General features: G+C 38.4%; 1 protein-coding gene across 1 annotated transcript in view; it reads left to right on the plus strand.

Moving 5' to 3' along the window:
• The window catches only part of OSBPL11 (oxysterol binding protein like 11), an 88,139-nt gene that overhangs the window by 27,660 nt on the left and 48,432 nt on the right, over window positions 1–12,047 (plus strand). The window contains exons 3-5 of the mRNA XM_006738411.3: window positions 8,355–8,530; window positions 9,378–9,457; window positions 11,689–11,865. Coding sequence (XP_006738474.2) covers window positions 8,355–8,530; window positions 9,378–9,457; window positions 11,689–11,865 — 433 coding nt within the window. The remainder of the gene's footprint in view (window positions 1–8,354; window positions 8,531–9,377; window positions 9,458–11,688; window positions 11,866–12,047) is intronic.

Here is a 12,047-nt window from a genome sequence, read left to right on the forward strand (position 1 = left end):
GATCATGACCTGAGCCGAAGGCAGATGCTTAACCGACTGAGCCACCCAGGCGCCCTCTATATGTCTTTTATTTTTTATTTTTTAAAAAAGATTTTATTTCTCCGTTTGACACACACAGAGAGAGAGAGAGAGAGCACAAGCGGAGGGGAGGGGCAGAGGGAGAGGGAGAAGCAAGCTCCCCAGTGAGCAGGGAGCCTGATGTGGGGCTTGATCCCAGGACCCCAGGATCATGACCTGAGCCAAAGGCAGACATTTAATGACTGAGCCACCCAGGCACCCCTATGTCTTTTTTTTTTTTTTTAAGATTTTATTTATTTATTTGAGAGCTAGCAAGAGAGAGAGCACATAAGCAGGGGTGAGGGACGGAGGGAGAGGGAGAAGCAAGGGTGAGAGACGGAGGGAGAGGGATGGAGGGAGAGGGGCAGAGGGAGAGAGAGAAGCAAGCTCCCCACTGAGCAGGGAGCCCGATGTGGGGCTTGATCCCAGGACCCCAGGATCATGACTTGAGCCGAAGGCAGACACTTAACGACTGAGCCACCCAGGCACCCCTATGTCTTTTTTTTTTTTTTTAATTTTATTTATTTATTTGAGAGCTAGCGAGAGAGAGACAGAGAGTGCACAAGCAGGGGTGAGGGACAGAGGGAGAGGGACGGAGGGAGAGGGGCAGAGGGAGAGAGAGAAGCAAGCTCCCCACTGAGCAGGGAGACCAATGTGGGGCTTGATCCCAGGACCCCGGGATCATGACCTGAGCCAAAGGCAGACGCTTAACTTTGAGCCACCAAGGCGCCCCTATATGTCTTTTTTAGAGAAATTTCTATTCAGGTTGTCTGCTCACATTTAAGTGAATTGTTTGGGGTTTTTAATATTTTTTTTACATTGGTTTTATGAATTCTTTACATATTTTAGATATTACCCCTTATTGGATATATCATTTACAAATATTTCCTCCCATTTAGTAGGTTGCTCTTTTCATTTTGCTGTGCAAAAGCTTTTTAGTTTGTTGTAGTCCCAATTGTTTATTTTTGCTTTTGTTTTCCTTACCTGAGGAGACAGATCCAAAATAATATTGCTAAGATCAGTGTCAAAGAGCTTACTGCCTATGTTTTTTTCTGGGAGTTTTATGGTTACCCGTCTTATAGTTAAGCCTTTAATCCATTTTGAGTTTATTTTTGTATATGGTGTAAGAAAGTGGTCTAGTTTCATTCTTTTGTTTGTAGCTGTCAGTTTCCCCAACCCTTTATTGAAGTGTTGACAATAGACAAAAGTTACTATTATATTAGGTTTATAATTACTTGTTCACCTGCCTTGGGCTTTTTTTTTTTTTAAAGATTTTATTTATTTATTCATGAGAGACAGAGAGAGAGAGAGAGGCAGAGGGAGAAGCAGGCTCCCAAGGAGCAGGGAGCCCGATGCGGGACTCGATCCCAGGACCCCGAGACCACGACCCGAGCCGAAGGCAGACGCCTAACCATCTGAGCCACCCAGGCGCCCATGCCTTGGGCTTTTTAAAATACTTGTAGTGATTAAGCTTTTAGGATGGTTTGGAGACAGCAAATAAATTTGTGTTTAGGTGCCTATTTTGTGCAGGACTCTCAAACTTCTCTGGGATCTTGGCGAGTTTAAATATCCAGTCCAAGGTCACATAGGCAGTCAGTAAGGAGCAAAGCCAGGGTAGAATTGGTAGTTGTGGAGCAGGGGGATTACACTTCTATTTTTTTTTATTGTGGCAAAATATACACAAAATTTATCATTTTAACCATGTATAAGTGTTCAGTTTGGTGACATTAAATGCATACATTGTTGCACAATCATCAACACTATCTATCCGTAGCACCTCTTGCATCTTCTCAAATGAAACTGTACCCATTAAATAATAATTCCCCATTTCTCCCTCTCCCAAGCCCTTGGCAACCAGTATTCTACTTTCTGTGTCTGTGCTTTGACTACTCTTGGTACCTCAGATAAATGAAATCATATAGTATTGGTTCTTTTGTGCCTGGCTTATTTCACTTTATTTCACAAAAAGCATCATATCTTTAAGGTTCATCCATGTTGTGGCATGTGTCAGGATTTCCTTCCTTTCTCAGGCTGAGTAATACCCTTTTTTTTTTTTTTAAGATCTTAATATTCTATTGCATGTTTGTACCACATATTCTTTATTCATCCGTCCATGGATGCTTGGGTTGCTTCTACCTTTTGGCTGTTTTGAGTAATTCTGCTATGAATATTACTGTACAAATATTGTTCAAGTCTCAGCTTTCATGTCTTTTGTGTATATACCCAGAATTGGAATTACTGGATCATATGGTAATTCTATGTTTAATTTTTTGGGGAATTCCATACTGTTTTCCATAGTGGCTACATCATTTTACATTCTTACCAGCAGTTCACAAGGGTTCTAATTTCTCCACATCCTCACCAACACTTGTTATTTTCTGTTTTTTGTTTTTTTGGGGTTTTTTATAATAACCTTCCTAATAAGTGTGAAGTGGTATCTCACTGTTGGTTTTAAACTTTTTAAAAATGATAATACTGGAATTTGAACCCAGACAGTTCTGACTCCAAAGTCTATGTTTTTACATTATTATGCTGCTTCTAATTCACATGTCATTTGGATACTTCTGCTTTTGGCCATGATAAAATAACAGGAGCTGAATTTGCTGTCCTATCTTAAACAACTTGAAAATGGTACATAATTTATAAAAGAATGATTTTTAGACATTTAAAAGAATAGGAGAACCACTGATAAAAAGGTGATTGTTTAACAGAGAGGGCGGTTTGGGTTGTGTTTAGTTGGAAGTGACATTAGGTAATCCAAATAAGAGTAACACGTAGGAAGTTAGAAATCATATGGCAGATCAAGCTGGATATGAAAACTTAGAAGGGAATCATCCCTATTGAAGTTAAAAGGGCAGTTCTCCAGGGTTCCCATCTTTTATTTAAAAAAAAATAAAATAAAGTCAAGGGAGTCTTTTCATGTATTTTTCACTTCAGGTTTTTGAAATTTTTTGAAGGCTCATATATTCAAATTTCATACAGAATATTAATTTTTTAAAAGATTTTATTTATTTTAGAGAAACAGAGTGTGTGAGCAGGGGGAGGGGCAGAGGGAGAGGGAGAAAGAATCTCAAGCAGACTCCCCACTGAGCGCAGAGCCCATCACAGGGCTTGACCTCATGACCCTGAGATCATGACCTGAGCTGAAACCAAGAGTCGGACACTTAACCAGCTGAGCAACCAAGATGCCCCGAGAATATTAGTTTTTAAAATTTTTATGTCACTTTGGTTTTAGCACTATTCTTTGTTCTCTTTCGTAAAAGGAAGATAGGTTAGCTTTCTCCCCCAATATCCAACAATTGTCATTTATATAATATTGAATAATACTGAGAAACTCTCAGAAGGGGAACAAGGTAAGAAAGCTCCAAAACATACACAAACACATAAAATTTAGCATAGGGTGCCTGGGTGGCTCAGTCATTGGGCATCTGCCTTCGGCTCGGGTCATGATCCCAGGGGCCTGGGATTCGAGCCCCGCATTGGGCTCCCTGCTCCTCCCTCTCCCACTCGCCTTGCTTGTGTTCCCTCTCTCGCTGTGTCTCTCTCTGTCAAATAAATAAATAAAATCTTTTTAAAATAAATAAATAAAATTTAGTATAATTTCAAGATGACATTTCAGGTGAGTGGCAACTTGAGACCATGGGAAGAAGTGGCAGGTGTTTATCATTGCATGAGGGAGCCCACCAAAAAGATCCATTGGCCACTGGTTGTCTGGAGTTAGCAGATCCAAGCGAACAGTCTAGGGTAGGGAGAGGCACTGCCTGTCCTGACATAATCCCTCCAGCTGTGTAAGAGACCAGTTTTTAGCAGCACTAGAAAGTGCTTGTAAACTCATCCCTGTTTGCTCTGAGAGAACACAGAACCTTTTACCAACTTACCCCATCAGAAAGAGGTCTCACTTTGTCAGGTTGCTGTACACCCACTTTATTATTATTTTGTTAAAGATTTTATTTATTTGAGAGAGAAAGAGAGCACATGCGCATGAGCTGGGGGAGGGGCAGAGGGAGAGGGAGAGAATCTCAAGCAGACTTTGGGGAGCGCAGAGTCTGACATGGGACTGGATCCCACGACCCTGAGAATATGACCTGAGCTGAAACCAAGAGTCGGATGCTTAACTCACTAAGCCACCCAGGCGCCCAAACTGTAGCCCCACTTAAAAAAAAACTTCCATCTTCCATTTTTATTTTATGTCAACTGGGCTGGAGGTCCTGTAGTACAGCAGAGATATACTGGGTCCTCAGCATGAAACATGTAGATTGAATGATCAAAGGTGAACAGAAAGGTTAAGACCATGTTTAAGGACCCTCGGCTTAGTTGCTCAGTTTCTTTGGCATGCCTACCCACTCTTGTCCATATGCTGCAGGTGTAGCTTAAGTAATAAGAGCAGATATTCAAGACCATTTCCCTCCAGTCCAAGACCATTTCCCTCCAATCCAAGACCATTTCCCTCCAATCCATTTCTGTTTTGACTAAGGTCAACTTGAAGCAGCTTGGAGAAGTCCACCATGGGCATGCTGTATAAATAACTGCTTGCTCTGGAATGTGGTAGGCTAGCAAAGTACAGAACAGCAAGACCCTCTCCTGAACCCACTTCCTGCCACTTTAACTTCTAATTCCTGAAGGTGAGATTGCTTCCCATCTGGCTTAGAAGTCTGTAGATACAGAACATTAAAATCCTGGGATGGCCAGAATATGGCACATAGTTGCCTTTCCTCCCAAAAATCTTCTCAAATTTATTTTTGTCATTGTAAGATACACTTCCAAGTCAAAATATTTTTATTTATTTTTTAAAAGATTTTCTTTATTTATTAGAGAGCGAGAGAGAGGGAGAGAGAAACAGCATGAGAGGGGAGAGGGTCAGAGGGAGAAGCAGGCTCCCTGCTGAGCCGGGAGCCCGATGTGGGACTCGATCCCAGGACTCCGGGATCATGACCTGAGCCGAAGGCAGTCGCTTGACCAACTGAGCCACCCAGGCGCCCCAAGTCATAATATTTTTAGATTAAAGTTGCATTTTGATGCTATTTAACTTTAAGTTGTGGGTTATTTCAAAGATTGGTCCTTTCCCCAAATTGACAGTCTGTTATTTTGAAATTGCAAAAAATAAGCAGTTATTTGCCAATTGTAACAGCATTTTCTTTTAACAACTTAACTGAATTTTCTTCATGTGAAGGTTCATGATGAATCTTGTTTCCCTGTTACATTTAACCTTTATTTCTACATTTTCTTCATTTATTGGCTAGGCCAACTTGTTCAGAATGCTTCCATCAAGAGTCTGCTACCCTTCTGGGCAAAATGGCTTTGTTAAGTTTCCTCATTATGTGGATTGTCTTTCTATCTCCAAACTATACATTTTGTAAAATTTCTCTTCATAAAAGGGATAAAGGAAGAATATTTGGATTAATCCACGTATAATGAAAGATAGCCCAAAGTGCTGTCTTATTGCAATGGACCCATAGTATCATCTTGGTATTAAAAAGATGATCAGGGTGCCTGGGTAGTTCAGTCATTAAGCGTCTGCCTTTGGCTCAGGTCATGATCCCAGGGTCCTGGGATTGAGCCCCACATCGGGCTCCTTGATCAATGGGAAGCCTGCTTCTCCCTCTCCCACTCCCTCTGCTTGTGTTCCCTCTCTTGCTGTGTCTCTCTCTGTCAAATAAATAAAATCTTCAAAAAAAAAAAAAGATGATCAGTTATTGGCTCATTTTTTGTGTGAGGTATAATTACAACATACTTAGTTTCAGGTATACAACATACAACAGATTTGATATCTCTATACATTATGAAATGATGACTACAATAAGTCTAGCTAACATCTGTCATCATACATAATTACAAAAATTTTTTTCTTGTGATGAGAACTTTTAAGATCTACTCTTAGCAACTTTCAAATTTGCTGTACAGTGTTAGTAACTATAGACACCATGCTGTTCAGTTATTGGTTATTTCTATGACTTCACCAATCCCTCCTCACCATTATTTTCTGTATATTTAGGTGAGTGCCTCCTGTATTATAAATTTGTGGTAATACTTTTGGGATAAGAAATATGTGCTCACAGCAAACTTGAGATTTTCAAACATATTGTTTGTCTAAATTTTCTTTGTCTGTTTGAGATGAATTGTACTTACATTTAGAACAGTGGAAAGAGATTTCTTTCCTTCCATTTTTGTTTGTTTGTTCTTTTTCTTAACAGCCTTATTGAAATATAATGCACAATCCATACAATTTGCCCACTTAAAGTGTACAACTCAGTGGTTTTTAGTATCTTGATGAGATGGCTTTCATACTAACCCACCCCTTCTGTTTATTTGATGAATTTTTTTGTAGTAGATTCATTGCTTAGTCCATTAGGGCTGCTATAACAAAATACTACAGACTGGGTAGCTAATAAACATTTCTCACAGTTGTGGAGGTTGGAAGTTCAAGATCATGGTGCCAGCGTTGTTAGGTAAGGGCCCTCTTCCTGTCATAGACTTCTTGTTGTGTGAGAACATGGTAGAAAAAAGGTCAAGGAAGAGCTCTTGGGTCTCTCTTACAAGGGCAGTAATCTCATTCCTGAGGGTTCTGCCCTCATGACCTAAACACCTCCCAAAGGCCCTGTCTCTTAATACTGTTACCTTAGGAGTTAGGATTTCAACATAATGAATTTGTGGGGCACACATTCAGACCATAGCAGATTCATATGTGCATTTTGTGTTTTATGCTTATGTTTTAGAAATTGAAGATGATGTCAGTGACTATCTTGTGGTAATTCAAAGAATCTCTTCAAATATTTTGGAAAATAAAGATAACCCTATTAAAGGCGTCTGGGTGGCTTAGTCGTTAAGCGTCTGCCTTCGGCTCGGGTCGTATCAGGCTCCCTGCTCTACGGGAGCCTGCTTCTCCCTCTCCCATTCCCCCTGCTTGTGTTCCCTCTCTCGCTGTGTCTCTCTCTGTCAAATAAATAAATCAAATCTTAAAAAAAAAAAAACCCTACTAAAAATGGGCAAAATGTGATGAGCAGTTCACTAAGTAGAACTATGGGTGGTCAGTAAACACATGAAAAAGTGTATAATTCTTCTAGTAATGAATGAAATGAAAGAAAATCCTAATTTTTAAAATTAAAATATGGGAACGTAATTTTAAAAATCAGAAGCATGCTAAAAGATGAACAAGAAAAACAATAGTTCTTTGCTTTCCCATCTCCCTTTTCAGGCAACCACTTTCAAATTTTGCTTGCTTCTCAGCAGTTTTCCTTGAAGAGAAAGCTGATTTCCATTTTCTCCCAGTTTGATATGATATGGTTGCCTGTTGCTTAAGACAGTATCTTCTAGGACCTTGAACTCCGTCTTACGGTCCAATGTTCTAGAACTCAGAAACATAAAATGCCAAACTGCTCCAAACCCGAACATTATTTTTTTTAAATTGAAACTTTTTAAATTTTTTTTAAAAGAACTATTCAATTACTTAAATTGGAATCTGAATAAAGTAATTAATCTGGAACCAAATCATAACATCAAATTCTTTTCCAAAGTGTATCAGTGTTTCATCATTTAGTTTCAAGTTCCTATGTTTCTCCATCTCCAGTTGCAGCTTTTACATTTTTAAACAGGATAAGTAATCGTTAGTTGTGACCTATTTAATGATACATTCACAAAATCTTTCTACCCTGACATTATTCTCATTGTATATTTCACTGATTAAATCTTAAATCAGACTCATTCCTTACCCAGCATTTAGTTATCCTCAGAGTTCATGTTTTGATTTGTTTCCAGTGAATTTTAAATAAAAATTCTCACTACCATTTGTCTTTGGGCTATTTACCTTCCTTGTTAATGAATTCTGGAGAGAGAGAACTTTTCCTCTGAAAGGAAACTCTATCTTTGTTTCCTTTTTGCATTATCTGGTATGCCTCTTCCCTATTAAGTACCTCTACTTCAGCTCAAGGTTTTATGTCATTTATTAAATTCATTCAATTTTTCAATAAGCTTTATTGCTAGGAAATTCGGCCTCATGTTTCCAAGTACTTCTTGAACAGCTTTTGAATTTTATTTATTTGTTTGTTTATTTATTTATTAGAGAGCGAGAGGGGGTGGGTGGTGGCAGAGGGAGAGGGAGAAAGAGAGGATCTCACCAGTCTGAGGTCATGACCTGAGCCAAAATCAAGGGTCAGATGCTTAACCGACTGAACCACCCATGCACCCCTTGAATTTTATTTTTTTAATAGCAAGAACTCCAAAATGTGATTGAAATTTAGTTTGCTTTAGTTTGACTACAGGGAATGTTTAAAAATTATGACTTTCTTTTTGAATCATTACAGGTTTTTTGTTTTAAACAATGAAGCTGGGTTATTGGAGTACTTTGTGAATGAACAGTCTAGAAATCAAAAACCCAGAGGTACTTTGCAGCTTGCAGGAGCTGTAATATCACCTAGTGATGAGGACTCTCACACCTTCACTGTAAATGCTGCCAGTGGGGAACAGTATAAACTCAGAGGTATGATCGAGATATAAGAATTAATAGTATGATTTTCTTCTTCCCTTGAGAAGTTGATGTACTTCCCTGCCTTCATTTGAGTTTTGGAAACAGAAACTACTGTCATTGATATGTAGATATGATATTCTAAAATCTTAGAATTGCTTATGAATTTATGAAATCTGTTTTAATAAGTAAGCTTTCTCAAGTGGCACAATGAACAAGTGTTTACAATTGGCCCCTTTAAAATATTTGTGTAGACAAACCCTGATTACTGAAAAATACAAAAACATAGCTTCTTTAAATGGTATTTTTTATGTCTGCCTTGTATTTTACCCCTTTTCTTGATTTGGTTTACATGCCCTCTTTGAAGTTTCTAGTAACTAATATACATAGCTGGGATTTATTAAAATGTTCATATTCATTTAAAAAGTATAACTTTTGTTTAGGTAAATTTAATTCGTGTTTTTTGTTTAATTAATGCACATAAAATATAATGGTAATCCTAACTGAGCATGCTGCAAGAGATCTGAAAATAGTGAGTACACATTAAATGCTTAATAAAGGTTATTTCTTTAAGTAAGAGCATATTTTTGTGACAAACTTAAGACACGTCAAGTCTTATATCCTGCCTAGCTGCATGTAATTTATCCTCCTTCTGAAATATCCATATCCAGCTACGGTGTTACCTAACAAAGTTGACGCTTGGGCCTTTTTTCTCCCTCCCTCCAGTAGGGGACATTTACTCTAGGGAGAGTAGGACCAATTCCTGGTTTTCAATTATCTATCTGTTCTTCATGCTGTAGACAGTTAATTGTATTCCAAAAATAAATATAAAAGCGAATAACTTTTGTATTCTTTTTATCAGCCACAGATGCTAAAGAACGACAACACTGGGTTAGCAGACTTCAGATATGTACACAGCATCACACTGAAGCTATTGGAAAGGTATGTGGACTCATATATGATATTAGTGCATAAAAAGGGCGAAAAGAATGTTTTATTTGCTTATATTCTTAAATTGCAAGACTATTTATATACCATAAAATTTACCCTTTTAAAGTGTGCAATTCCAGGGGCGCCTGGGTGGCTCAGTCGTTGGGCGTCTGCCTTCGGCTCAGGTCATGATCCCAGAGTCCTGGGATCGAGCCCCACGTCGGGCTCCCTGCTCGGCGGGAGGCCTGCTTCTCCCTCTCCCACCTCCCCTGCTTGTGTTCCCTCTCTCGCTGTGTCTCTCTCTGTCAAATAAATAAATAAAATCTTTAAAAAAAAAAAAAAGTGTGCAATTCCATTGATTTTAATATATACACAAGATTGTGCAACAATCGCAACTCTCTAATTCCAGAACATTTTCATCACCCTCCAAAACACCCATATCTATGAGCAGTCACTCGCATTCTCCCCTTTCCAGGCTCCTGGCAAATGCTAATCCATTTTCTATTCCTATGGGTTTGTCCATTCTGGGCCTTTTATATAAATAGAATCATAACAATACGTGATTTTTTGTGTCTGGCTTTTTATACTTCACATAATTTTTTTCAGAGTTAGAAGCAAATTTTATTAAATGTCCAGTTTTACTTGTTCTTTAGTCTTTTACGTACACATAATACTTTCAAGGTTCATTCATGTCATTTTATGTATCATTTTATTCCTTTTTATGGCCAAATAATATTCCATCATATGGATACGCCACATGTTGTTTATCCATTCATCAGTTGGTGGACATTTGGGTTGTTTCCATTTTGTGGCTATTAATAACATTTGTGTCTAGGGCGCCTGGGTGGCTCAGTTGGTTAAGCGACTGCCTTCGGCTCAGGTCATGATCCCGGAGTCCTGGGATCGAGTCCCACATCGGGCTCCCGGCTCAGCGGGGAGCCTGCTTCTCCCTCTGACCCTCCCCACTCTCATGTGCTCTCTCTCTCTCATTCTCTCTGTCTCAAATAAATAAAATAAAAATCTTTAAAAAAAAAAAAATAACATTTGTGTCTAGGTTTTTGTGTGAACACATGATTTCACTGAGGTGTGTATTTAGGTGTGGAATTACTGAGTCATATGGTGGTTCTCTGTTTAACTTTTTGAGAAGTTGTCAGACTGTCTTCCAGAGTGACTGAACCATTTCACATTCCCACCAGCAGTGTCTGAGGGTTTCAGTTTTCCCACATCCTACCAGCACCTGTTACTGCCCTCCCCTTTTTAATTGTAATAGGCATCCTGGTATATGTGAAGTGATTTCATTTCTCTAATGACTAATAATGTTGAGGATCTTTCCATATGTTTATTGATCATTTGTATATCTTCTTTGGAATTTTTTTTATTTTTTAAGGTGGAGAGGATGGTCTCATTACTTGAAATCTGAGGTTAGAGATACCTAAAAACTAGTATCTGGGCAGCATAGTTGAAGGATTCCATACCTAGGTATGCATAGGTGATAGCTTGACTTTTTAAAAAAAAAATTTTTTTTTTTAAGATTTTATTTATTTATTTGACAGAGAGAGACACAGCAAGAGAGGGAACAAAAGCAGGGGGGAGTGGGAGAGGCAGAAGCAGGCTTCCCCACAGAGCAGGGAGCCCAATGTGGGGCTCGATCCCAGGACCCTGGGATCATGACTTGAGCCAAAGGCAGACGCTTAACGACTGAGCCACCCAGGCGCCCCCCAAAATGTTTTTCCTAGTCTTTTTCCCCCGTAAGTGAATTTTAAAAGTTATTTGTGATTTAGGCCTACTGCCCAATCTTCAGGAAGTTCATCACAAAAGCTTTACTCCTACTGTAAGATTGTAGTCATTGGCAGTGATCAGAAAGTACTAGTTTGTTCCAAAGATACTTGCTAGTTAAATTAGAAAATGTATTATATTGAATATCTTTGCTTTAGTCATGGTATTTAAAAATCTGAAATTAGAAATTTCTTGTTCTAATATTTGTAAAATGTGAAAAAATATTCTCGACAGCACAAACCTGTAATCAATTTTCTAAATAAATTATAACTTTACTGTTGGATGTGTCAAATGTTTAAACTTTGAGTGCCTTAAATTTTAGCATTTTTCAGAAATGTTCTTGTAGTCAATTCTGAGGTTAATTTAATTTTTAAAACTGTTCATGTGTAGGCATAAAGTGTATTTATAATAGGTGAGGGTTAACCAAAATTTTGGAAAACAAATGATTTTCCTTGTTTGTCTAATAGAATAATCCCCCTCTGAAATCACGAAGCTTCTCACTTGCATCTAGTGGTAATTCTCCTATATCCCAGAGGAGACCAAGTCAAAATGCCATTTCTTTTTTTAATGTTGGACATTCCAAACTGCAATCAGTGAACAAAAGAGCTCACTTACCTCCAGACCATCTTGTGGAAGTCAGAGAAGTAAGTATGAATTGAAGTCAAATTAAAATGCCAAAATGACCTAACTTGCTTGGTTTTGTCACAAAAAAAGTTGAAATCCTGTTGTGTCTTCTGGGACCCTCAAATGTTTTCTGTCTACTATGCTGAGATAAATTTTAAGTCATAAAGATTCCCTGGTTATATGTGATGTCCTAAGTTTCTTT

This window comes from Leptonychotes weddellii, chromosome 1 (assembly GCF_054177405.1).
Source record: "Leptonychotes weddellii isolate Sample4059 chromosome 1, ASM5417740v2, whole genome shotgun sequence".
Lineage (NCBI taxonomy): Eukaryota > Metazoa > Chordata > Mammalia > Carnivora > Phocidae > Leptonychotes > Leptonychotes weddellii.